The 25,289-nt window shown below is 38.7% G+C and overlaps 2 protein-coding genes across 2 annotated transcripts; both read right to left on the reverse strand.

Moving 5' to 3' along the window:
* Window positions 1–5,507: 5,507 nt before the first annotated feature.
* On the reverse strand, window positions 5,508–12,877 carry scai (suppressor of cancer cell invasion; the record flags this gene model as incomplete). Its single annotated transcript, XM_083907441.1, has 16 exons — window positions 5,508–5,654; window positions 6,005–6,105; window positions 6,778–6,951; window positions 7,046–7,118; window positions 7,259–7,340; window positions 7,522–7,621; window positions 7,845–7,923; window positions 8,131–8,232; window positions 8,673–8,774; window positions 9,975–10,127; window positions 10,243–10,341; window positions 11,383–11,479; window positions 11,600–11,698; window positions 11,963–12,049; window positions 12,278–12,373; window positions 12,771–12,877. The coding sequence occupies 16 exons, from the start codon at window positions 12,875–12,877 to the stop codon at window positions 5,508–5,510; spliced, it is 1,698 nt and encodes a 565-aa protein (XP_083763567.1).
* A 7,216-nt stretch (window positions 12,878–20,093) lies between these two features.
* On the reverse strand, window positions 20,094–25,114 carry LOC310936223 (SWI/SNF-related matrix-associated actin-dependent regulator of chromatin subfamily B member 1-like; the record flags this gene model as incomplete). The annotated part of the gene is made up of 9 exons (XM_083900244.1): window positions 20,094–20,225; window positions 20,357–20,488; window positions 21,174–21,364; window positions 22,117–22,283; window positions 22,390–22,517; window positions 22,707–22,844; window positions 23,599–23,707; window positions 23,819–23,930; window positions 25,025–25,114. 9 exons carry the CDS (start codon window positions 25,112–25,114, stop codon window positions 20,186–20,188), a joined length of 1,107 nt encoding a protein of 368 aa, XP_083756370.1. The 3' UTR covers window positions 20,094–20,185.
* Window positions 25,115–25,289: the final 175 nt, after the last annotated feature.

The following is a 25,289-nucleotide window of genomic DNA, read 5'->3' on the forward strand; positions in this document are numbered from 1 at the left end:
CGACCTGCCCATCCCAGTGACGTCAGCAAGACGCAGGAGTAGTTTACCTGTGTAGAACCTGAGGCACCGTGATTAAGTCAATAAATACACTGATTTAACATTATGATGCTGTTTGATTGATTACTCCCCATTCCAAACCAAATAAACATCTCTTTATGTTCAATATTTTCTTATATTTTCCCATTAATTTCTGAATATGTACGTATAAATACACCGATTTAACAAAATAAAAGCTAAAAAATAAATAGAAAATGTGGATCTATCCTGTTTACGTGGGAGACTCTGGATCCAAACAGGTGACAGTAGAAGCAGCTTTAGTCGCGTCACCATATTTATTTATTTATCCTCATTTTTTTTGTTCTTAGTTGATCAAAAAAAAAGAAGAAAAATTGTGTCAAACTTTCAATTATTTGTTCATTTTACTATTCTCGCTTGTCACTGCTTTTCCTTCCTCGTTGCAGCTCCATTTGTTAGTTTCCCTCCTTTAGCAAAAACAAACAAAAAACAAGTCAAACTTTTGCGTCACAGTTTTCTCTTTAAAGTGGACTTTAAAGTCCATAACTTTTATATTAAACAAAAGAAAAATGACAAGTTTGCCAAAACACACTATGATACAGTGAACGTTTTATTGATAAGACAGACAGTCATGTGATATAAAATATCTGCTCTTTTGCAAATTTTGGTAGTTCCTGCAGCGTTATCCAATCACAGCTCCGGGGCGGTGCTGCTTCACTGACTTCCTGTCATACGGTCCTAAGAATTTCTTTATAGGATACATTTAAAAAAAATGACAACACAGATCAGATAAAAAAAAAGATTTTTTTAATGCATGTTTTGATGCAACACAAGTTTTCCAACGGCGACTGTAAGAGAACGTGATTTGTGATATGACCAATTAATATTTTTATAGAGTAGGGCTTCTCACTCCTGGTCCTGGGGAGCCACTGTCCTCCATGTTTTAGGTGTTTCCCTGCTCCAAAACATACACCTAAAACATACAGGAAAGTGGCTTCTCAGGACCAGGAGCGAGAAACCCTGATGCATATAGTGACTTATATCAGTGCCATATCAGTTTATGGCCAGTAGGAGGTGCTGTGTGTGAAGGTTAGATGTACAAAGAGGTGTGTACTCTTGTGTAGTCTTAATATACAAAGTGTATATTGGGGTAAGACGTGGATATACATTGACATATAAAGAGACACAGAAATAGTTATTTTAAGTGTGCATTGAGAAGATGCAGTAGGTCGTAGTATGAAGACAGCAGTAGGCTTAAAGATGTTTTCTTTATTTGCGTCATTATATCATTCGTTTTTGTTCAACAAAATCTGTTCTTTTGGGTTTTGACTTCCGGAAACACCATACAATAATATAACATATGAGGTTTTTAAACACTAAATATACACACTCCTCGACATGCAACATTTGATCACTTAAATTCATTTTTTTTTTTTGCTTATTCTTCTGTCTCATATATCAAATATTTCACAGTTGTTCTTTGAAAGAATGACCGACGTTTAAGTCCCAATTGTTTCACACGTGTTTTACGTAAATGAACATTTCAATTAATTATTGCTGCCTTTTCATTACATTTCACATCAGCCAACATATTTGACGCCGTTAAAAGAGACATCGGTGACAGATGGACAGTTTCTGCAGGACAAAAACCTTTCTGTGTAAAAACCAGATTCACCAGTGCAGAGGGGCTGGTGGAAACACAATTTGCCTCGTTCCGTTAAACACAACAAACACGATCATTACAATATTGAACTTACATACAGGAAACGTGGGAGTTCTATTCAATAAAAGAAGTGGAAAAAAAACAGTTTGTCTGGAAAATGGAATGTAACACGTTCAGAAAATGGCCCAAAAAAGAATAATAACGTGGTCTCATCGACATTTGCAGCGACTCGTTTTTTTTTTTTTCGAACTTCACAAGTTATAAACGTACAGATAGGTTTATTTACAGAACACGGAGTAAACGCTGTAACGTGTACAAGCTTTACATTAGTTAATATAAGAAACACGAAATACCAGACACAACTGAAATGATGGTCGTCGGCCCTGAACACATGGTTTTACCATGACCTCCGGTTCTACTGTAAAGAACCTCGGAGTCCAGATTTGTCATTTGACTCACACATACAACACGTCAGTACGTCAGCCTTCTTCCACCTGTGCAACATAACACATAATCAGAAACTTCCTGTCATTAAAGGATGCTGAAAAGCTTGTTCATGTCTTTATTACATCCAGACGAGATTACTGTGTAACTCATTATTATCAAGAAGCTTTAAAAGCCTCTTCAGTTGGTTCAGAAAGCAGCAGCACGGGTTACTGACGGGAACCAGGGAAAGAGATCGCATCACCGCATGTGCTGATCTCTTTAGCCTGGCTCCCTGTCAAATTTAGATTTATACATTTAAACTCAAAATCCTCCTCCTCCTCTATGGCAAGCCGTTTTTACATTTAAAAGCTAGACTGGATATGTATTACAGATATCTGTAATTCAATTCTTCCTAGTCAAAAAGAACATTTCAGATATCCACAATGTCATTCTTCCTAGGACAAATTACATCACTTTTTGCCATTCATGTGTATTGGGCTTTCAATTTCAGCTATCCACAATGTCATTCTTCCTATCCACAATGTTATTCTTCCTATCCACAATGACGTCACTTTTGCCATTCATGTGTATTGGGCTTTCAATTTCAGCTATCCACAGTCATTCTTCCTATCCGCAATGACATGCTTCCTATCCGCAATGACATGCTTCCTATCCACAATGACATTCTTCCTATCCACAATGATCCACAATGTCATTCTTCCTATCCACAATAACATTCTTCCTATCCACAATGTCATTCTTCCTATCCACAATGACATTCTTCCTATCCACAATGACATTCTTCCTATCCAAAATGACATTCTTCCTATCCACAATGACATTCTTCCTATCCACAATGATCCACAATGTCATTCTTCCTATCCACAATTACATTATTCCTAGGACAAATGACGTCACTTCAGTGCAGTTTCATTAAAATTACCGTAAATGTTATTACGACGAGTAACAATTGGATTGAAGATATCTGAAATGGGAGTTTCTCCTCGTAAGAATTCTATTGCAGATATCCAGAATGTTCATTCTAGGTATCCAGAATAATAATAATAAGAATGTCATTGTGGATAGGAAGACTTGAATTACAGATATCTATAATACATATCCAGTCTAGCCATTAAATGATAAAACGGCTTGCCATACCACCTCACGCATAAAGCACTCAGCGATCAGGCCTCGTCATATCTTCAAGACACGATTATTCCTTAATACCAGTTATTTGGTGTGGAAAAAACAAAACAAAACAAGCAGCTGAGACAAGAAGTGAAAAAGGTGCAGCTTCAGGCTTTCACACACACACACACACACACACGTACACAGATACACGCAAGTTCAAATGTTAAAATGTCTACATCAGCTTATTTATATTATACACACGTATGTACATATATACACGAATAGATACATGCACACATGCAAATTATTCAATAAATAAATAAATAAGAACGGGGGAAAAGTCAGCATCGGAAGTCGTGGTCCTGTCTAAACTTATAACTTGATCAGTGAATCAGTGAACCAGGGTTGGGTGAAGATACGGATGAAATTCGAAATAATGTCAACATATTCCACCTTTCCAGGGTGTGTTTCTCTTCTTGTGATAAAGGAGTGTGGTTCAATTAAAAAAAAAAAATTACAAAAAGAAAATTATTATTTTTGTACATTTTCACACGCGTTCAGATAGTTTTCTGCTTCTACTTATTCACTGCTGCCTTTAGCCTTTTTCACACGCCTCACTGTGTAATCCGTCCTTTCTACTCATGACTTTTGTGCACTGATTGTGTCAATTTGTATATGAACTTGCTGGCTGGTGATGCATGTACAGTATAAAAGCAGCATGTCAGAAACCAAACTATTGGGCAGGCGGTCAGAGGGCAAACTCAGCGACTCATCTTCTGCATCAAATCCTGATGTGAGAAGTTGTATAGCACATCCTAGTGTTGTTCAATGAAGCATGAATGAAGCCCAGGCCTCATGTAGAGGATAAAGCGGTAGATAATGGATGGATGGATGGAGTCGGACATGCCCAAATTGCGCTTGTGCCATGCACTTTAGACCATGCAGGTTAGATTGTCCAAATATGGCCCCTGGTCTTCTTTGGAGAGTGGGCACAATTTATCCCTGGGTATCTCTAGGCCTGGGACCTAACACTAGCTGCTTCTTGACCTCCACCCACATACTTGAATGTTAGTCTTTAGGCTTATGCTCCATCTACTTCTGCACTTTCCTTCTTGAACTTGCCTAGCACTTACTTGTTTCCCCCTGATGGTCTCTCATTGTGCTTCTTATATTGTAACTCTAATATGTTGATCACTTGTAGGTTGCTTTTGGTTAAAAGTGTCTGCCAATGTGTAAATATAAACAAATGATTTGTAAAACACAAAAAAACGTAGAAGCTGATGCCTGCAACCAACCCAAAATGATTGTAATGGCAAATTCAATTTCCTTGTTCTCAGAGCTAGAGCGGCCCAACACCAGGCTGTGTGAAAGCACGGCCTGGAGGGGCAGACCCCTACAACAGACAAAGGGATGTGAGAGGGGTGTTCCTTAGGTATAAAAGTTTAGCCATGCTCTGGGTCTTTCTGCATCTTCGACTACTCGTGTGTTGACTGACCTTTTCTTGGTAAAGAATTTTTTTTTTATTAACTTCTTAACTATTTTGGGTCCTGAAGAAAGTGATTCTTGCCATTTTGCCTAGTGGAATGTTTGCCAATTCCTGCCATATACATCAAAGCAAGCATTTGATGACTATGAACACAGGAGCGTTAGTACTGTGAAACGTGATGCATGTGATGCTGATTCGTTGAAGTCTGAGAAATAATAGTTATTATTGGTTAAATAATATACCAAGTGTGATTAACCTTCCAGCATCACACTCGGTTCTGAATATTTAGCGTTGCAGAAGTGTTTTACTTAATGTTTGGGAATATAATGCTCAGCCTTCAAACCTTTAATTAAGTGCTATCTGAAAGCCACCGAAAACATCCCCATTATCTATCGTTAGGCAGACACAACCTTCACATTGATAAAAAAAAAAAGGATAAATATTGATAAAAAACAAAAAGCCGACAATTTCATCTTCAATTTTCTGACATGAAAAATAAAGGATTTTAAGCCCTGCATTTGAAGGAAGAGGGTTTTTTTCTTTTGAATAATACAGCTATGAAACAAGCTACTAGGGCTCAACATTTGCACAACATCTCAACTTCTTTCTCTGAATTGCACATTCCAAATCCAATTTTTAACAAGTTAACAATTAAACTGGGCATGAACCTATCATCTTTGAAAATATTTCATCACCTAAAAAAAAAAAGAAAGAAGCCTTTGCAGGCTCTGGCAGTTGAGTCCATATGTACAAACGCACAATACCATTTAGTCCTTTGCAAAGATGTTAGTCAGCCTCCAGCGAATCATCCTGAAAAAGGCTCTGCACCTCCAACATGGAAGCCAGCTCCAAAATATGCTTCTGAAGGACGCCGCTTTCCACTGTGTCCTGTTTGGGCAGCTCAGGGTATGACTCTGGGAAGCTCTGGGACTCCTGTAAGTACAACATCAAGCATGCTTTAAAACAGCACTGGGAATTGAATTATAATTGATCACGCAGCACCATCAGCGGCCTTTCTTTAAAAATCATACCTTCATCCAAAATGAAAGTGGCAATGATCTAACGCAGGAAAACACAATGACACTTCATATTTTATCAGACTTGTACAGCTTAACAGTTTTACGATTGTTAGCAGACCAGTATAAAAGTGCAGTAAACCCCGAGATTAGAATAGATAGGACTGATGAGGGAGAACCTGCACTTCGCCATTCAGTTGGAGACATTTTCAGTATTCAAAACATAAAAACAACTTGTTTAGGATTACTACAGCAGCAGTGACTTACCCGGAATAGTTTATGCAATCTCAACGCAGCCGAGCAGAACACAAAGCGGATCAATAGTAGTCGAAGGAACTCGTCACCAAAGAATTGCAGAAAGGCTTGATCTGTGGCAACATAAATTAATTACATATTCATTTATTTGTTTATTTAATTAATTAATTGGTTCATTTATTAATTTATTAAATAAATAAATATTACATTAATTAAATAAATAAATAAGTATTCAATTAATTAAATAAATATTAAATTAATAAAATAAAATAACTATTTAATTAAATCATTAATTAAATATATAAACAAATAATTAATTGAATAAACATTTCTTTAATTGAATAAATATTTCATTAATTAAATAAATAATTATTTAATAAATTAATTAATTAATTAATTAATTTAATATATAAATAAATAATTACTTATTTTATGAGTGAATTAATTAAATCATTATTTAATTATTAACAAACATTAATTGATTAACTAATCAATTAACAAACAACAACTAAAAAAAAAAAAAAATCACTTTTATAAATCTAGGAAGAGGAATATATATTGAGTCTTCGCACTACATCCTGATCATTAAAAGGCTAACTGATGCAACTACAATAAATAATTTCACCAAATGACTATTTCCCCAAAAAATCTCAGAAGTGTAGATACAGGCAATAAGACTCCAGATGATACAATGACTTGGATGACAGAGAATATCCATAAAAGAGTTCAAAATCTACTTCATAACACACAAGCAAACATTAAAGAATCTATGGGTGAAGTGTTACCTATGGTTCGTGATCTGGTTATCATCTGCCCGATGTCATGGTAGACTTTACTAAGAAACTCTTGAGCCTTGTCCCATAGTCCTCGCTGCACACTGTTTAAACCACAAATAGTAGAAAAGGCCAAGAGCGGGCTGTAGAGGAACAGAGTGAACAGACTCCCACGCAGTGACTGATCTGTACGGGGAGTAGAGATCCGCAAGTAAAACATGAAAACAAAGACACTTTCTCTTCCTAAAAGTACCAGGAAGTACGACTTAGTATGACTTACCTTGCAGACTTTTGGGATACACAGTAGGTGATAGCAGGCACACAAGAGGCTGGCCAAAAAGGTTTGTGAAATTCTATTTCGATAGGGGAAAAAAAGACAAAAGACAAAAAAAGTATTATATAAAAGTAAATTATCAATACTATGAATAATGTGCAATCCTAGTGTGCATGTATATTTATTTATTTAAAGTATATTAATATTTTTCTTACATACCTTATAGGCTGAGCTGTTTGAAGAATCCACAACAATGAAAAGTGGCTTCCTGGTGAAAGGGAATAAATCCCCTGGGTGAAGGCTGCAAAAACACATTCAAATATTAGAAAACAAATGCAGTTTTACCTCAAAACATGACTGAACATTTACAGTTTTTCCACAATTGAAAGACATTCATGGAACATTCTAAAAGCAAAGAGAACAAGACAGCACAGAGCGTCATCTGGTATTCAACGTGTAAGTAAACAGTGGTCGTTTCTCACCAATGCATTTCTTTCTGGGTCTGATTTCTCTTCTGCACGGTCTCTCCATTCACCACGTCTCGATTTGTATTCGTGAGAACTCCTCCAAAATCATACGGTCCTGCAAGAAAAGTGAGAACATTCAAACTTAATTACAATAATTTGAACGTACATGACAGAATTTTTTTTAATTGTAGATCACAAAGTTTTAGAAACACTCTCTGGATCTCTGGCATACGTCTTGCCATGCTGATTATTTTACTCTACGCAAATACACTAGTGTGATAAACACACCACAGAACAAGAAATCGACATAAAAGTCAATTTAGTAAGACGCATTTTACCTTCATAATCTGAATGCCCAATGGGGAAGACACCGGTAGCAGATAGGTAAACAAGCAGAACACTGTTGGCAGGCAATTCCTGAAGATCAGAGCAAGAAAAAACACAACATTAAAAAAAAAAAGTATCGTTGTGTGTTAAATATGTTGATCACAGCATCGAGTCTTATGATTGTGAGGTTATACGAGTACAAGCTACATATATATATATATATATATATATATATACATACATACACAACCATCAATATCATTATCAGTGTCACATCTGACTGAAGTGAATACTGACCTTAAAAGAGGCAGACAAGAAAGCAAAAAGCTGGCTGAACGTTGGCTTATACAGCAAATACTTGTGAGGATTTTCCCGTTTTGCTGGCTTCTCATTGGGTTCCTGTGGGGGAAATATTGATAATAATGAACATTATCTCTCATATTTTAGGTCATATCTACATATGAACAACTGGCCAATTGTTAATATTCGCCATCCAAATCTTCTCAGAAGGCTTCAATGAGGAAGGAGCTGCAACTTATAATTATTTCATAATCTAGTAATATATCATATCATTTACAAAACATAACATTTCTTGAGAAAAATACATGCAATGTCAACAATATTGTGCCTAAATGTACTATTTACACATGTGCATTACAACCTGCAGATCACAGTGGATCTATAAAGGCAAAAACATTTAGTCACAGCTATCTGGAAGTGATTATGATTAGATTCTAATCATGAATTAATGAATACCAAATGTGACACCCCTGCTCTAGAGGATGAGATAAAAAGCATAAGCGTATAGCATATTCAACCATAATGGGCATGACACTTACTAACATTCCTTGTTTAGGGTTCTGTGTAGCCAGGTTTACAGGTTCTCTTTCCAAAGCTTGAAGCATACGGAACATATCGATGGTTAGTTCACTGAACTTCACCTATAAAAAAAGAAGAAAATATTGACACTTCAACCATTGAAAAAAGTAACAACAAAACATTGTTGTTGTTTTTTTTACTGAAGAAACAATCGTCACATGATTGCAACCTGCAAATGACAATTAATGTAGTAACAGAACATTTTCATAAAGTGAACATCGCAATTTTGTCTTCTTCAATGGAGCATGGTGTCCATTTTGTAAAAAACGATCCCATTTAGTGTAAAATTCATTCCAACTTTCGAGGGGATCACGCGACGTACAACAAAGTTAGAGGGCACTTCCTGTTTAAAAAGGCCGACTTCCTGTTGGCCAAAGGCGTGTTCAGGGAAGTTCCCTTGTCTCACATGTCAAGTTTCGTGCAGATCGGACAATGTTATGACAATGTTCGGACAATGTTTACTTCCTGTTGGGAGGTTGTCTTTTGCAGACATGTTCAGGACGGTTATCTAGTCTCACATATTAAATTTCGTACAGATTGGTCAATGTACAGCAAAATTTAGAGGGCACTTCCTGTTAAAGATGGCCAACTTCCTGTTCAAAGGAGTGTCAATCCATAAACGTGTTCAGGGAAGTTATCAATTTTCGTGCAGAGCAGACAATGTGAGATTTCCTGTTACTTCCTGTTTCAGGCTTTCAACTTCCTGTACGGAGGTCATCTTTTACAGACATGGTCAAGACAGGTCTCTGGTCTCACATATGAAGTTTCATCGTTATTATTATTATTATTGTTCATGCTTCTGTACATGCACACACAGATGGATAACACGATGCACAATCTGGCCAATGGATACACACTTTTGCACTATGGCCCTCATAGTGAAAAAGTGTCTGCAGAGCCACGGCGTCGCGCGTGAGTATAAACAAAGCTTTATCTTCAGTGGTTAGCTGTAGGCAACTGGACTTGCTTAAATTGTACTAATTTAAAGCTACTAAAGAAGTCTCTTGGATGTAAGATTTGGCAAGCAAAAGTGGAATCAAGGGAGGTAGGAGGAAAATGCATTTTCAAAAAGCATGTTTTACGGCCCTAAAATGCAGCACCACACTCACTGGAGGGGGCCAGTCTTGCATTTACACCAACTGAGGAGTGTGTTGCTCCCAGTAGAACCTGCTTTATCTCCTTTGGTTTTGTGGCAGAAAATAGAGACACAAACTCATTAAGAAGGCATTAGGAAATGTGATTAGAATTAGTGGGTTAAAAACCTGATTGTTACAGTTGCCTATGATTAGTGCATCTGCGAGGACGAGCTGTCCAACCACCATGCCTTGTTCCAGCGGAGGCACACTTCCTTCCTGAAGCCGGCTGCTGATGACGACAACAGAATTGGTATCGCTGAGTACGACCACTGGATCTGCCTGTTTCACACAGAACAAAAAAAAGTCCAGGAAAATGACAAATGGTATCCTGCATCATGACACTGCCAAGAGATAAAACAAGACACAATTGTGTTTCACTGGGAGAGTAGCTCACCTCCACAAAAGCTGCCACTTCTTGTAAAACCAGGTTCCACTCCAATTGATCCTCTGTTTTGAATCGCTGTGTATAATCTTCAATTTCCTCAGATAACTCCTGCAGGTACAAAGACAGATTAAAAACACACTTTTTGGAGGGAAAGATGAATTCAAATACTGTTTTTGCTAGGAGTACTGAGATAGGGCAGATCGCCTTTGAAACTTCCCATAAATAGTATTAAAAAAAACTGTTAAAAATGATACCACTGTATAAAACAAATGTAATTATTAGGCACCGAGTACACAGGGTGCGGGACCCTATTGTAATTGTGTGAATTATTATTATTTGATCGCGAATTTGATCCGTTATACGTGCATGAAAATGTTTTAATATAAAATAATGGAATTGTGAAAAACCAATGCAAAATGGCTCAGTAGCACCCCCACAGGTCAGGCGCCGATGGAGCGGGCGGAAATTTAGCTGCTCCGAATTTCACGAAATTCGGTGGAAACATTGTCCGGCCCGAGACGAACAAACCATGAACACCATGACCTCAACTCAACAGGAAGTCGGCCATCTTGGATTTCGCGTCTATCTTGGCGTTTTGCAAGTTTGCTAGCATTTATACTACATTTATACTCTTAGAAATAAAAGCACTAAGTAGAACCATATATGGTTCTTCGGCTTGTCCTCATAGGAGAACCCTTTTTGGCACCAGCTAGAACCTTTTTATAAAGTTTCCACCTGGAACCCTTTTGGAGGGTTCCACCAAGAACCCTTTTAAAACCCTTTATTCAGGAAAGGGGTTTTAAAGGGTTCTCTGGATCAAAATGGTTCTTACTGGAACCATTAGTGTTACCAAGAACCCTTGAAAAAACCCTTTATTCAGGAAAGGGTTTTTCAGAAGCAAATGGTTCCAGGTAGAACCTCAGCCCTTGTAGAAGGACCCTTTTGGAACCCTTATTTCTAAGAGTGTAGGAAGATGAAAAACGCGTCAAATTACGTCATTACTATATAAGTAATAAGTAACAATAAACAAATGGTGAACTAAATTTAATTTACTAACTTGTATGTTTTTCAAGTGCCTAACATTATTTTCCACATGTACATCTACAGTGCTTAAGTGTGACATCTGCATGGAGGGTTCTGCGTACGTACCTTCACCAAAACCTTGACAAGGTCCATCTTGTTGAGAAGTAAACAGACGACTATGTAGCGAGCATAATATCGAAGCTTCTTCACGACTAATTCTGGCCTGAATAAAAGACAAAAGAGAAATCAAGATTAAAAACTTGACACATTTCAGTGAATTTTAGTATTGTTATACAACTCCAATGTAATAATAATGATGTTTTTCTTATTGTAAACAACTTACCGGTCTTCTTTATTGACCTGAAAATAGTAAGAACGTTGGCGAATCGCAGAGTAGAATGAAAAGGCCTCATTCAGGTAACTCGTTTCTGACGTACGAAGGCTGTCAAACACATTTAACAATAGATTAGGAAAAATTATTTTTTATCAATACTTTACTTAATAAACTTCAAAGAAAATGTATTTAATATTAATTAGCACATGATTTCTGCAAAGTAGTGAAGCTCTCCTCTTCTCTAAACTCTCTTTTTGTCTTGTAAGTGTTCCGACATCATTAGATATAAGGTATTCTTACACACTGGATCTTAGGATGTCTAAAATAGAAGACATGTGATACTGAGGATGACTGAGACACAGTTTGACTTACTAATAATGGTAGTAAAGCTGCCCAATTTTGGATGCAACTTCACCAATCTGCCATCTCTTCAAGCCATACCGACTGTCCAAAACCTGCCTGTGGGTAAATAATAAAAAAGTGTTATTACAATGATGATTTAACCCTTAGAACACAGAGCATTTGGGGTGTTTTTTCCCAATACTATGTTTAAATATACATAGTATATACATAGGGTATAAGAATGTGCAATATACAGCGTCTTATATCCTTTTTTCCAGCACAATCTATAGAGCAGAGGGCAAACTGTGAAATAAGAAAAAAGTAAACTTAAAAAAAAAAAAAGACCTGTGCTGCTGCTGGAATTTCCATAGTTTAGTATAGACGTCAAACGTCCGGCCAAAATAAGATTGCCACTGCTTGTGTCCATACTGAGGAAGGTCTCTGCAGTAAAAAAGAGCGAAATCATTAAAAACACACGAGGAGAGGAAATTACACATAACAACAAACAAGTGAAAAAGCTAAATAAAAGAATATTAATATACAGAATATTAACGAAAATGCTCCGATAACATGCAGAGAAGCAACATTCTCACCATTTTGGTGGTCGTTAAGTTCAAAAAGTCACACGAGGATTTGAATGAAATTTTCAGGAAATGTCCGGGAACAAGTGATTAAATTTTGGGCGTGATCCGTAGACGCTATCACTGGTTCTAGTTTATTGATATTATAATGACAATAAACTTATCACTTGCAACTCTATCACACAGTCGGTGTGGAATTTCTAAGCTGTTCCAAAATGCAAATGCAGATGTAAGACAAGGAGGTAAGTAAAACTGACCTTAGTCCATTGAAGAGTTGTTTGGATTTGTCAAGGAGGTAGCAGAAATCTGTGACGGTCTTCCTTTCACCTGATGGAATATCATCCTCAGTCTCAGCTCCAGTCATGACACTGACGTCTCACACCTAATTACAAAGAGAAATGACTGTTCAAAGGCTCAGAAAATTCAGAAAAGTAACCTCTTTTCACCCACTCACATACCTCAAAAGAGCTGAGCATATGTACTTGAACCTAAGTTCCTTTTCACTATGGAATACAGTAGCCCCTGCTTTGCCAGATCTAGCATCTACCAACCTTTAGGATAAACATCCCTCTGATTAGAAGTCCAAGACCATGTATGCAAGGCAAAGATATCCTGAATGTAAACATCCCAGTGTGAACCAGGGAGTCTGAGACGACCCAAGTACCACAACAGCAGGTTAGCTTGCAAACAAATAAACCGACTATTTTGAGCTATACAGAGTAAAAGACAGAGCATAAACTTCTCCTGTAAAATGTGTAGCTTTGAATTGGTAAATATTCACTTAAAATATGTTTCTTTTAAGCAGAACCCCAGTGGATTCAGCCTGAGGCTCATCAATGCCTTCAGCACTGGACAGCGGCAAATCAAACTGAGGCTCTTTCAGCTTTAATTTGAAGGTATTTCCATCCAAATCAGGCTCCCACTTTTTAGGGGACCAAAGGTAATGGGACAATTGACTGAAAAGCTATTTCATGGACAGGTGTGGGCTATTCCCACGTTATGTCATCCTCAATTAAGCAGGTAAAAGGTCTGGAGTTGATTCCATGAGTGACATTTGCATTTGGAATCTGTCACAACTTGTTTCGTTTCATTTCAAATCCTTTGCAATGGTGTATAGAGCCAAAAAGAAGAGAATTGTGTCGATATCCCAATATTTAGGGACCTAACTGTATGTTACGGCGTCCCTCAGATAATTCAGGAAAGGGTCGGAGATCCCAGCAAAAAGTAACAAAAACCAGCGAGGACCCAGCGTGTCCCCAAAAGAAAACTAGATTCAATAAACTAAACGATAACAGGACTGCCAGTAACCTCCTACCAACTGATGAACTATATTAAGTGAACTGCAGAAAAAATCAGTGCCATCGCTAACTAATTAACAAAAACAATCTGAGAGCCCTCCAGCTGGCTGCCCATTCTCATCAAGTTCTTTTCATGGCTGAGTGTAGCGAGTGCGTGGGGACTGACAGTAAATATTGACTCTAGCACCATACGAGCCTGAGGAAACGGGGTGTCAGTGTGTGTGAGAGCGACTACAGGCTGTTCATGATGTGGGTAATCTTTAATGAATGCACTGTTTATGATTGAATTATCCAAAAGGAGAGGCTTAACGTGTGCGACAGTCACACTCACTCCACAAATGGCGCATTCACAAGAGGCAGTAACAGAGTGTGACACGTGTCAATATGATCCAAATCAGCCAATGAGATAACAAACAGTGTAATGTTATATTATTTGGGAGTCAGCAGCAAAAGCTGCAAAGTCACGCATTGTGTTTCTACTTTGTCCTATTATTATTATTTCCTGCCATTGAAGTCTATCAAAGCGAAATTTGACACACTGACTCAGGACAGTCCCAAGATCACTAACATTGTTTCATGAACCTGCGCCTCCAACTCTTCAGCATCACCAACAGGACAAATATGGACATGCATTGATGTTTATATCTTTTGAACAGCGTGTCCAATAAATAAAATTGTGGCACATTTTCCAATTTCAAAATGACTATCCCATAATAGCCAATTAAACCTGGCAAAGATACCATCAAAAGGTTGTGAAATCTGGCACACTAGTTCGTGACAGGCCACAAACACCAATTTATGACCCTGTACCTTGAACTCTCTAGTGCCACAAACAGGTCAAACTTGGACAGGTTCACTTTTGTCATTTTTGACCAGTTTGTCCGATATTCACAAATGGGTTATCTATAGAACCCTTATATCAAGCCATGTTCAAAGCTTCATATGACATCAATTTGCATCATATTAAATGTCTATAATGTAAACATCAGCATTTTAAGCTCAATAGCTTCCAGATCATGCGACCTAAAGATGCTAAATGAGTGCAGCACCATAGTACTAGACTGCCTAGTCAGGACACACCACTTTTTATTCAATTTTAATGCCTCCCATATTTGCTATATATATTTTTTTTATGTAAATATTAGCATTTTAGCTCAACAGCTTCCAGATCATGTGACCTAAAGACTCCAAATAAGTGCAGGACCATAGTAATAGACTGCCTAGTCAGGACACACCACTTTTTATTCAATTTTAATGCCAACCATATATGTTTTTTTATGTAAATATTAGCATTTTAGCTCAACAGCTTCCAGATCATGTGACCTAAAGACTCTAAATGAGTGCAGGACGGACCATAGTACTAGACTGCCTAGTCAGGACACACCACTTTTTCTTCAATTTTAATGCCTCCCATATTTGTTATATATATATATATATATTTTTTTTTAATGTAAATATTAGCATTTTAGCTCAACAGCGTCCAGATCATATGACCTAAAGACTCCAAATGAGTGGAGGACCATAGTACTAGACTGCCTAATCATGACACACCCCTTTTTTATTCCATATTAATACTGCAAATATATATATATATATTTTATGTAAATATTGGCATTTAAACAGTAATTTGTTGATGGTCCCTAAATGTCTGTGTGTAAAGCTGCCTTCAATCTAGTAACACCAGAGAAGTTAGCTTGCTGACAAACTAGCTTGTTGTTAATATTTCACTTAGCGTGACTGAAAATGCTAATTTGTCCTTACTAAAAATTAGCTTAGACCTCCATAGAATTGGTTGTGGAAATTTTACTGAATTGACCGAATTAAAAAAAAATGACCTCGGGTAATTGAAACGAAGCATGTCTAAACATCATTTAGGCTAACACAACAGCTAATGTATGTGTCTGTCAACGTTATCTTCTATACTCTATACCAGAGTGAGGTCAGCTAACCTCTAACAGACCCACACACACACATCAGCAGTGCGGTCACAATGACCGTAACCACAGTCGTTCGTACCTGGCGTCGATGAACAGGAGCTCCACAGAGATGCTGCTGCTCACAAATCAGTGCAAACGCCTCGACGAGCCCCGTCAGTGAAGCGCGGCGTCCTTAGCATCTCACTGAGTGTAAGAGACAGTGCGGCGTTGACGCGAGTCCCGGCTGAGTGATGGAACACAAGAGGTTCGCTGTTATTTGGGTGTGGGTGACGGTTATCAGTACAATAGCTCCACTCAAGTACGACGGGACTACTGTTTCCGGGTCAAACGTTTCAAAATAAAAGAAGCGCAACCTTTCCCAAACGGAGGGGGTCGCAATTTCTGTATGAAATAAGCACTTATACGTTTACAATGTCGTTATAATTTAAAAGGAATCGTTTTAAATGCAGTCAGTACATTCAGATAATATCCAGTATTGGATTGTAATGATTGTAAGTGATTGGAATGTTGGATACCCATGTCCCAATTTTTCTTTAATAAAGTTTTTTTTTTTAAACAAATATCCTTTGTCAAAATACATAAATTCAAGAGCTGAAACTTTTGTCATTTTAGTGCCAATATTGTGTCAATGCATCAGGAAGTCGGAGGAAAAATACTGACCATGACCATGAATGACCTAAATTTTGTCCCAGAAGTCTGACTTTCTGAGATTACAGTCATAATTTTCTTAGTATTCTAAGATTAAAGTCAGAGTGTTTTTAATGTCAAAATTCTGAATTCTGAGAAAAAAACTTCAAAATTCTGACTTTAATCTGACTAATTTTGAGAAGAAGATGAAAGAAAAATTCATCATTCTGAGAATAAAGAAAAATTCTGAGAAAAAGAAATTCAGAGTTCTGAGGGGAAAAAATTCTGAGAAAAAAAATTCAAGGAAAAAATTCATAATTCTGACTTTAATATGAGTAATTTTGAGAATTAGTCAGAATGTCAGAAGTTTGACTTTAGTCAGAATTCTGAGATTAAAGAAAAATTCAGAACTATGACTTTAATCTCAGAATTCTGACTTTAATGTCAGAAGGTGATCACTCACAGCAAAATATCCAAACTGAAACAATACACTGGTGAACAAAACTAGTTTGCGACAAACAATCTTTGTTGTGTTTTTTTGATATAAAAAGAGTCCAGAGGCAACAGTGTACACGTTGTAATTTCAGATCAAATCATCAAAAACACGTAAGTGGTCGTGTAACTCGGTCACTGAGAGGCTTTTATCTGGTGAGACTGATACAAACACAAGTGACAGTGGAAGCAGACACTGGGACACAGACGTGATCAGAAGCACTCACTCAGCTCAGAACACAGTCTAAATGCTGCAGATACATTTGTAGATCTATGTCACTGCAGTTCTCAGGTCTTCAGAGACCTGGCCTACTTCATCAGGGAATGGAAACAAATTCACCGCAATCATAGACGAGAGAAAACACTCTTCAGTCACTCTGAGCGATATCATGGAATTGGAATATAATGTACAGTATATTCATTTAGCACCTTTGAAGGCTTGATGAACACTCATTGTTTATGTTGTATATATGTATGTATTCACCCACTGCCTGCAATGTCGTCAGGAGCGACAGCTCCCTCTGCAGTCACAAGTGTGTATTGACCTCCGAGTCTATTCACTGGATTTACTGGATTTGACTGGTGTATTCAAATTAGGATGTCTAGAGTCAACATTGCACCTAAATCTAAAATCCTGCAGGATACTTTTGGGTGGTAGACAAAAGGGTGTGAAAGCACGGCCTGGAGGGGCAGACCCCTGCAACAGACAAAGGGATATAAAAGGGCTGTTCCTCAGGTATAAATGTTTAGGTTTCCCCATTCTTGGGGTCTTTCTTCATCTTCGACCACTCGTCTGTAGATTGATCTTTTCTTTGCAAAGAAAATAAGACGTCGTCGGCCGGCAGAAGTCTCCATTTCATTCTTCACGAGCAGCAGAAGAGAACTTAGGGTCACAATTCAAATTATCACGTTATTGTTACTGTTGTGTGGTCATGAAACCAGAAATTCAGAATACCATCAAGATTACTTTAAAGCTGTTATTTTAGGGGTAAATAAATTGCTAAATTGCAAAATGATTAGCTTATCTTTATCAATAATTATTTTTTTGTTGATCTACGATTTGATTATTAGTTATTACACCTTAGAAGAACAACTTTTTTTGACAGTTAATTATTGCTCAATAAAACAGATTTTAAAACAGACCGGAAACTGAAGTTTATAAACTACTCACTCTCCCACACCAAAATCTATAGAGAAAATCTGCTTTTCTTTTGGATTATACAGCGTGTCTGGCATGTGGACGCCACAAAAGAGCATTTTGTGTTAGCACATGAAGCGCGAGGGCTCCAAAAGTTTTCACACAGCGAGTAAAATAGAATAGAATATCTTTATTGGCGTCGTCAACACTGTACAATGAAAGTGGATGCAGACCTACCAGTGCAACATCTGCTTATCTGCTTACAAAGTCGATACAGAGAGACTTCACAATTCTATGAGACACCAGTTTCACTACATAAACACAGATCACAGCAAAAACAAAACTCAAAATGTTTTACGTAAAAAAGTTGGAAAAACAAACAAGCTCACGTTCCTTTATGAAGCAGCATTAAATACAACGGCGAGATGAGATCGTAAAGCTGTGACAGTACATTTATATCGACCACTCGGTTAAAATGAAGGACACTGCATAATCAGTACCTGACAGTAAAAACATGTATTCTAATGTAAACGCTACGTTCATCTAAAGCAGAGGTAATTCCAGTAATATGTAACACCATGACTCCCTGTTCACCAACAGACTCGTTTCTCTGAAATCGGAAAATAGTGACACGCGGTGTGCGCGACCAGAAATGCCTCGGTGGAGAGGGAGCAGTAACTTCAGTTTACAGTTGGAAAAGGCTGTTCTATGATAAAAATCAGTAAAGCAGTAAACATATTCTTAAGATATCGACATGAAAAACTCTACACCGTCCCTGTAATGGCGCTTTTCCACGACACAGTCCCGGCGTGGCTCAACTCTACACAGTTTGGTTGGTTTTCCATGATTATAGTACCTCCTCAAAGTGGGCGGAGCCATCACTGCACGGCTGCATGAAACTGCCGTGACTTTGTTTTACACGCGACGCAAACTAGCGACTTATAAAGCAGTTGTTTTCAGTGTAACTGAATCATTAGATTCAGTAAAATAAAAAGATTTGTTCAGTGCTTCCTGCATGACTGGAGCACGGTCACTGAACTGAAGGGCTGAGCTGCCTTGGCGGAGGTCTACGCTCTCCGAGTGCTTTTCTAGTTCAATTCAATTAGTGGACGGCAGTCTGGCGACGTCAATCAACTCGCTTGGAACATCGCCAGAGCAGGTACTTAAAAAATGTACCAGGTACGAGGTAATATCACCGATGGTAAAGCTAAAAGTTATGCCGAGTCGAGCCGTGCCGGGACTGTGTAGTGTGGAAAAGCTGCCGTAATTTAACTGTGTCGATGTCGTTTAACGGCGTCAACGTTAACGCACGCCGCGTTTCCATGACGACTGACCGGAAAAAGACGCGCGTGATGTCATGTTTACGTGACACACGTACACAATACACAGGTACGCTAGTTAATTGTAGCGCTGCTCTTTTCGTTCAATAAACAGACCGCTCCAGTTCGACTGTAGGCACGCTAACGGCGCTAAAAGGAGCTAATGCGGCTAACGGAGCTAGCTGGTAAACGGTGCCTGCACTTCGGTGTCGCGGCACGTAAACATGACATCACGCATGTCTATTTCCGGTCAGTCGTCATGGAAACATGTCATGTCATGCCATGCCTTAACCTTTTGCACAGCACTACGTGCAACACATTATTTCATGTTCTCGTGTGTGTAGTCATGGTTTCGCCCTTCATCGGTCATGCCCAAGCCTCTACTTGCCTGTACAAAGAATTGCAATCACCAGCTATGAAGGAAACCTACTGTATAATGCTGTTCAAGATGTTCATAGGACAGGACAACGGTCATCTCACTCACTAACGTAAGACTGTAACATCGAAATAGATCCCTCGTCACGACGAGTAATTCCACTAACCATTCATATTCACGTGACATCAGTCATTGTACTGGTGTGTGCTCTTTTGTGTAGTGTGAAAGTAGCCTGCTATGTAATGTCTAAGTTACCTCTGTCAGATATCACATTAACCCTTTATGCGAAACACATTTAATAGTGACGTGGGCTCAGATTTGACGAGTAGTGAAATGGTTATGATGCGTAACTCTGAAGATATGCATGTGTGTGTGTGTGTGTCAGTCAATGAGGTGACCACACATTTCTTACAGAAATATCCATTTTCAGATGGACAACAGGAGACGATGGAGTGTCCACTTCAGTATCTTCAACCCGTCTCTTTCTACCATGATGGAGCAGTGTTGGCCAGTCTCCTCATACGCCTAGAAGAACACATCGGTCACATTATTACAACAATCTGAGCATATTATGACACTGTTTAGTAGAACCTCCTATTCTCAGCTTCTAAGTAGACGTGGAACATTTAATGACGTAATATACTGAGCCGCCTCACCTTGTGTTCCTGTCTTGGTCTCGGATCTTCTTTTCCATTTCAGCATCTGTGAGAGTCTCCAGCAGGGGGCACCACTGGTCCGCATCTCCAGTATTGCGGATGGCGATCTCGACTGTGGGGAGTGGATTCTCACTGTGGGAAAATGTCACAATGTTGCAAATAAAGAATCAATGCAAATACAGTAAAAAAAGCTGAGGGTGAGACTATGGTTTACTCTGAGACGTAAATTCGAAATAATAAAACTAGTGCCATGTACAATGCTAAATGTACTATGGTTTATGCCTTCCGAATGAATGGGCACAGCATTCAAAGAAAACATTTAGATGTTCTACTGTAAAGCAAATTAAAACAATTCAAATGTCCCATTTTGACAACATCCAGACGACAAATGCACACTTGGAGGACGCAGTGATGACTATTGGGACACAGCTATAAAGGCCAGTCTGAAAATAAGCTGCATGCATCCATGATGTTGCATTACTGTCATCTTCTGCAATTAGAAAACTACCTATACTACCAGGTTTGTCATTCATTCATTGGTTGGCGCACTCATTTAAAAAAAAAAAAGACAGGTTTAAATCAGCAAGATTGTGTGTGGGCTCGGGTCAGGCTCTTATTTTTATGACAACAGCAATGATGCATTAGCTACATCTGGTGATTCAAGTCATTATTAATGGTGATGTAAGTAAACAAACATATCTTATGTTTGTCCCCTCGCTGTCTTGTGCCGTTTTAAATTGAGTATGGGTCAAAAAGGTTTACAAATTGTTGTATTTTATTGGAGTTGTTGTTGAAGCCCAGTGATTGGCTGAGTTACCTGAAGGCATAGGTCCTCTGGTGCCAGCTGAGTTGACCTCGGATGCTGTAGGCGATAGTGGTCACAAACTCTCCTCCTAAACCCAGCTCAGAGCAAAGCTTCAACGCAAAAGACTCTGGGGAGTTTTCCCTCTCGGACATGTCCCATTCGAACTGGTCCACTAACGAGATATTCCCCACATGGATGTTCAGCTGAGGGACACAAAACAAACATTATATGCTGTACACATTATATACATTTTAGCCCACTGAAGTTCTTGTGTAGCATTTTTTTTTACAGTAACAACTTTAGGTCCACCTTAAAAAAATTTACAACAAAACTTAAGGGACAGGAAATGACATCAGCCACAGAGGCTACTGGGAGCTAACAGCAGTTAGCATTTGGAAAAGTGATCATTTGCAGGCTCTAGCAGGCACATTGCCGTCATATATAACATGTATCCACTGGACAGATAAATCCTCTGAGGCTGGAAGTTTGTGTAGAACTCTGTGCTGCACTGTGGAGACAAGAATAGAACTTTTCGCGGACTTCCAATTTTCGGATAACGTTGCACTGGCCAGCACTCTCGTGTTTTACGGACAAAGCGGAGCTCCGCAAGAAAACAATTCCAGGAATTTAGCGCATTGTGACGTCCCAGTGAGCACGGAAGTCATTATCGCGTTTTATCTCCTGTAGTTAGACTGAGGAGGACCACAAAAACATGACTGAGCTTTTGATCTTTTTTCTGACTGGTAGGACCTCCAGAGTCTCAAATATAAGGATTTAAATGATTAAAAAGTTGATTTTGCATAATATGCCCCTTTTAAAACAATTTATCTTGCAGCTCTAGCTCAAACTAAATGGCTAATAGATTACTCATCATTTATAACTATCGTATGTTGATGTAGATTTACATCCTTCAAAATACCCTGTATTCTATGATTCCCCAGAGGTATCGACTCACCTTGATGATGACTCTCTGGTCTGCCTGTTCTTCTAGTACGCTGTCAGCGGGGTAGGACTCAATCTGCTGACGAATGGCTGAGGCGATGGCAGGAACAAAGGCCAGAGGATTCAGGTCCAGGTCATCACACAAAATCTCTGAAAACATCTCTGGGGTCATCAGTTTCTCTGGGGTTGAAGAGGAGGTAGAAGTAGAAAAATAAAAAAATGTCAACTCAACACTGACAATGTTGTGTATTTTTGGAGAATCACAAGCTCATTGAAGTACATCTACCGTTCATGTTCCACGTGAAGGCGTCTCGCAGCTTCTGTCCATCGATCTCCATGTCGAGACGAATAGGAACCAGAGCCTCAACCTGGGCTGCGTTCTCGTGGATAACTGCAGGGTCATGGTCATCGAAGCTGAGAGACACACAAGACACAATGTGGAATTATTATTGCTGGACACATGTAACTCTAAATATTGATCTAAATTGACAGTATTTTTTAAGAGATTTACATTATTTAAAATCTATCACAGCAGAGCTGCTTTGGTGGATTACAACTAGTTCATTCAGATGAATAGTGAAAGGATTAAGTCATAGTTCTCACCACAAGGGGAAGGTCCTCTTCCTGTCGCGACCCAGTCTGTTGCGGTTGATGGTGGTGGAGCAAGGCACAGCGTCGAGATGGTGAGAGCTGTTGGGAAGCGTGGGGACCCACTGACTGCTCCTCTTTGCTTTCTGCTCTCTTTACAGGAACAAAAACCAAACAAAGTTAAGAAGTCGTATCTTCTTTTAGGAGTGTGACAGGAATTAAGTATGACATTCCATAAAGTTGCTGGGTTAGGAACTCATCAGAAGCCAAGGTATTGGTCCTATTCATTAAAAACTGACCGCATTTCTTCCAGGTTTGCTTTAGTGTGGACTATATGTGTGTGAAACAGAACGTTTCTTAATCTTATTTGTTGAGTAAGCACAAATGTATTATTCTGTTTTGGGTCCAGGCCCACGGTTGGTGTAGTGGGTAGCGCTCTCGCACTTTGCAGCAAGAAGACCCAGGTTCTTGGGTTCAAGCCCCGGGTTGGAATAAAGGTCTTTCTGCAAGGAGTTTGCATTTTCTCCCCGTGTGTGGGGTTTTTTTCCGGGTTCTCCTGGTTCTTCCATCAGTCCAAAAACATGCAGATTTGGGGATGAGGTGAATTGGTCACTCTAAATGCACCTACAGTCAATGTAGAGTGTGTGAGTGAATAGTTGTTTGTCTCTATGTGTCCCTGCGATGGACTGGCGAACTGTCCAGGGTGTACCCCGGCTGTCGCCTTATGTCAGCTGGGATAGGCACCTCCTGCGACTCTCCAGTGGAGGATAAAGCGGTAGATGAAGGATGGATGGATGGATGTTTTGGGTCCAAGTAAGACAGACTTGAGCTATAGTTAAGTTCTACATCTGTATTTGAGGACACAAACAAAACTAATAATTGTCAGAGGAAAAAAAAAAATAAATACCTGAGGTAAGCTGGAGGCTCTGTGCTGATGGACACGGCCTTGTACTTCTCGTCATTGCCCTCAAAGATCTCTTCGCATTCTGATGCCTTCAGCAGGGTAACACTAGTGGCTACAAACAAATACATTTATTGTTAGAACTGAACAGCTTTTAGTCTTGGATCTTCAAGCGTAGCAATGGTCCAAAATTGACTAGTTAAAAGAAAACAAAAAAGGCACTTACCATGCGATGATGCCACAATTTTTTTCCGTTCATCCACAGAGGCCAGCCTCCTCCATAAAGACGGGTATCTTTTATACAAGGAGCCTCTAAACATGCGTAGATAGTTTCCAACCTGCGTGGCACAGGGCGAACATTTGAGTTAAATCTAAATCATTCATTTGGGCATTCTTAGTCAAATTCAAAACATATAGAATTAATAAGCCTAAATGATCTTCTTTGTGGCATAGATGCAACAAGGTGAAGGTGGTTAATCTGTTCCTACATCACACTTTGAAACCTTTCTGACTTAATTTTGCCTTCATGACATTATTCTGTCATTTGCAGAAGTGTCTCAGATAAGATCTTTTTTGGACTATTTATGACCTTTGACTCATCAACTCCAAATGTTAATCAGCTGGAGATATCCTCCCAATATTCAAGTATGATGAAAATGTATAAATACCTCATGTAGGGCAAATTATAGCCTTTCCTAAGCACACAGGTATTACAATATGAGCTGCACAGCAACCTGCATTATGTATAAAAGGGGGTATTGTGTTTATGTGTGTAATCCACGGAAACACTGGTAACAACACCCATTAAAACAAGAAGAGCTAAACGAAGATAAATGATTATCAAACGAAAATGTGTATAAAATAGACTGTTTTTGTTCTTTTCAGACTTTAACGCATCACTATGTGGCCACTGATCAGGAAGCTGATGCACAGCATCTCTTTAGGTTTGTTGATCATAACACACGCGGCTACGAGTGGGACATTGATGGGCAAAAATCTGAAATAGTTTGTTTATCAACTAAATTTCTAAATGTAATAAATTACAGACTTATACAGACTGTGGGAAATAGTTCATACTTGGCGACAATGAAGTGTAGAAACTTTTTTTAATGCCGGACACGAACATGTAAGAGAAAACTTTTACTGCTTTAAAACTAAATTTTTTAAACCAAGTGATAAGTTACGGAACCAAAGCAAAGGCAAACCCTCACATAAATTGTTTAGGAGATGTCGATAAATGAGGTTTAATTCGCCAGTTTGTCTGTTTTAAATGTGTCACATGTCGTTCAGAGTTGTACATGGTTCTTTGTTGTCAATGGGACTCGTTAGCATGTTAGCACGCTAACCCTAGCCAGCCAGTATATACAATGGATAGCTGGGCTAACGTCAGAAAGCTAAGGCGCTGTAATTGAATGAACAGATAGTCACATACCTCCGAGCCAACCATGTAAAAATCCCCATCTTGTTCCAACTGAAATTTCACCGGCTTCTGACCGAACGTTTTACTTAAAGCCAGTTGCATCTTTAATACTAGTCGACAGGCAGCTAACTGCTAACAGCCTCGTCTTCTCCAGGTATGTTCAAGACCCGCGGTAAAAACAGTGCCTCCGTAAAAAAGTGTTCGGTAGAGCTTACTGCACTTCTATCAACACAACAGCACCACGTATGATCAACAATATTAAGAATATACAACAACT

Source organism: Microchirus variegatus (genome assembly GCF_963457635.1).
Source record: "Microchirus variegatus genome assembly, chromosome: 1".
NCBI lineage: Eukaryota > Metazoa > Chordata > Actinopteri > Pleuronectiformes > Soleidae > Microchirus > Microchirus variegatus.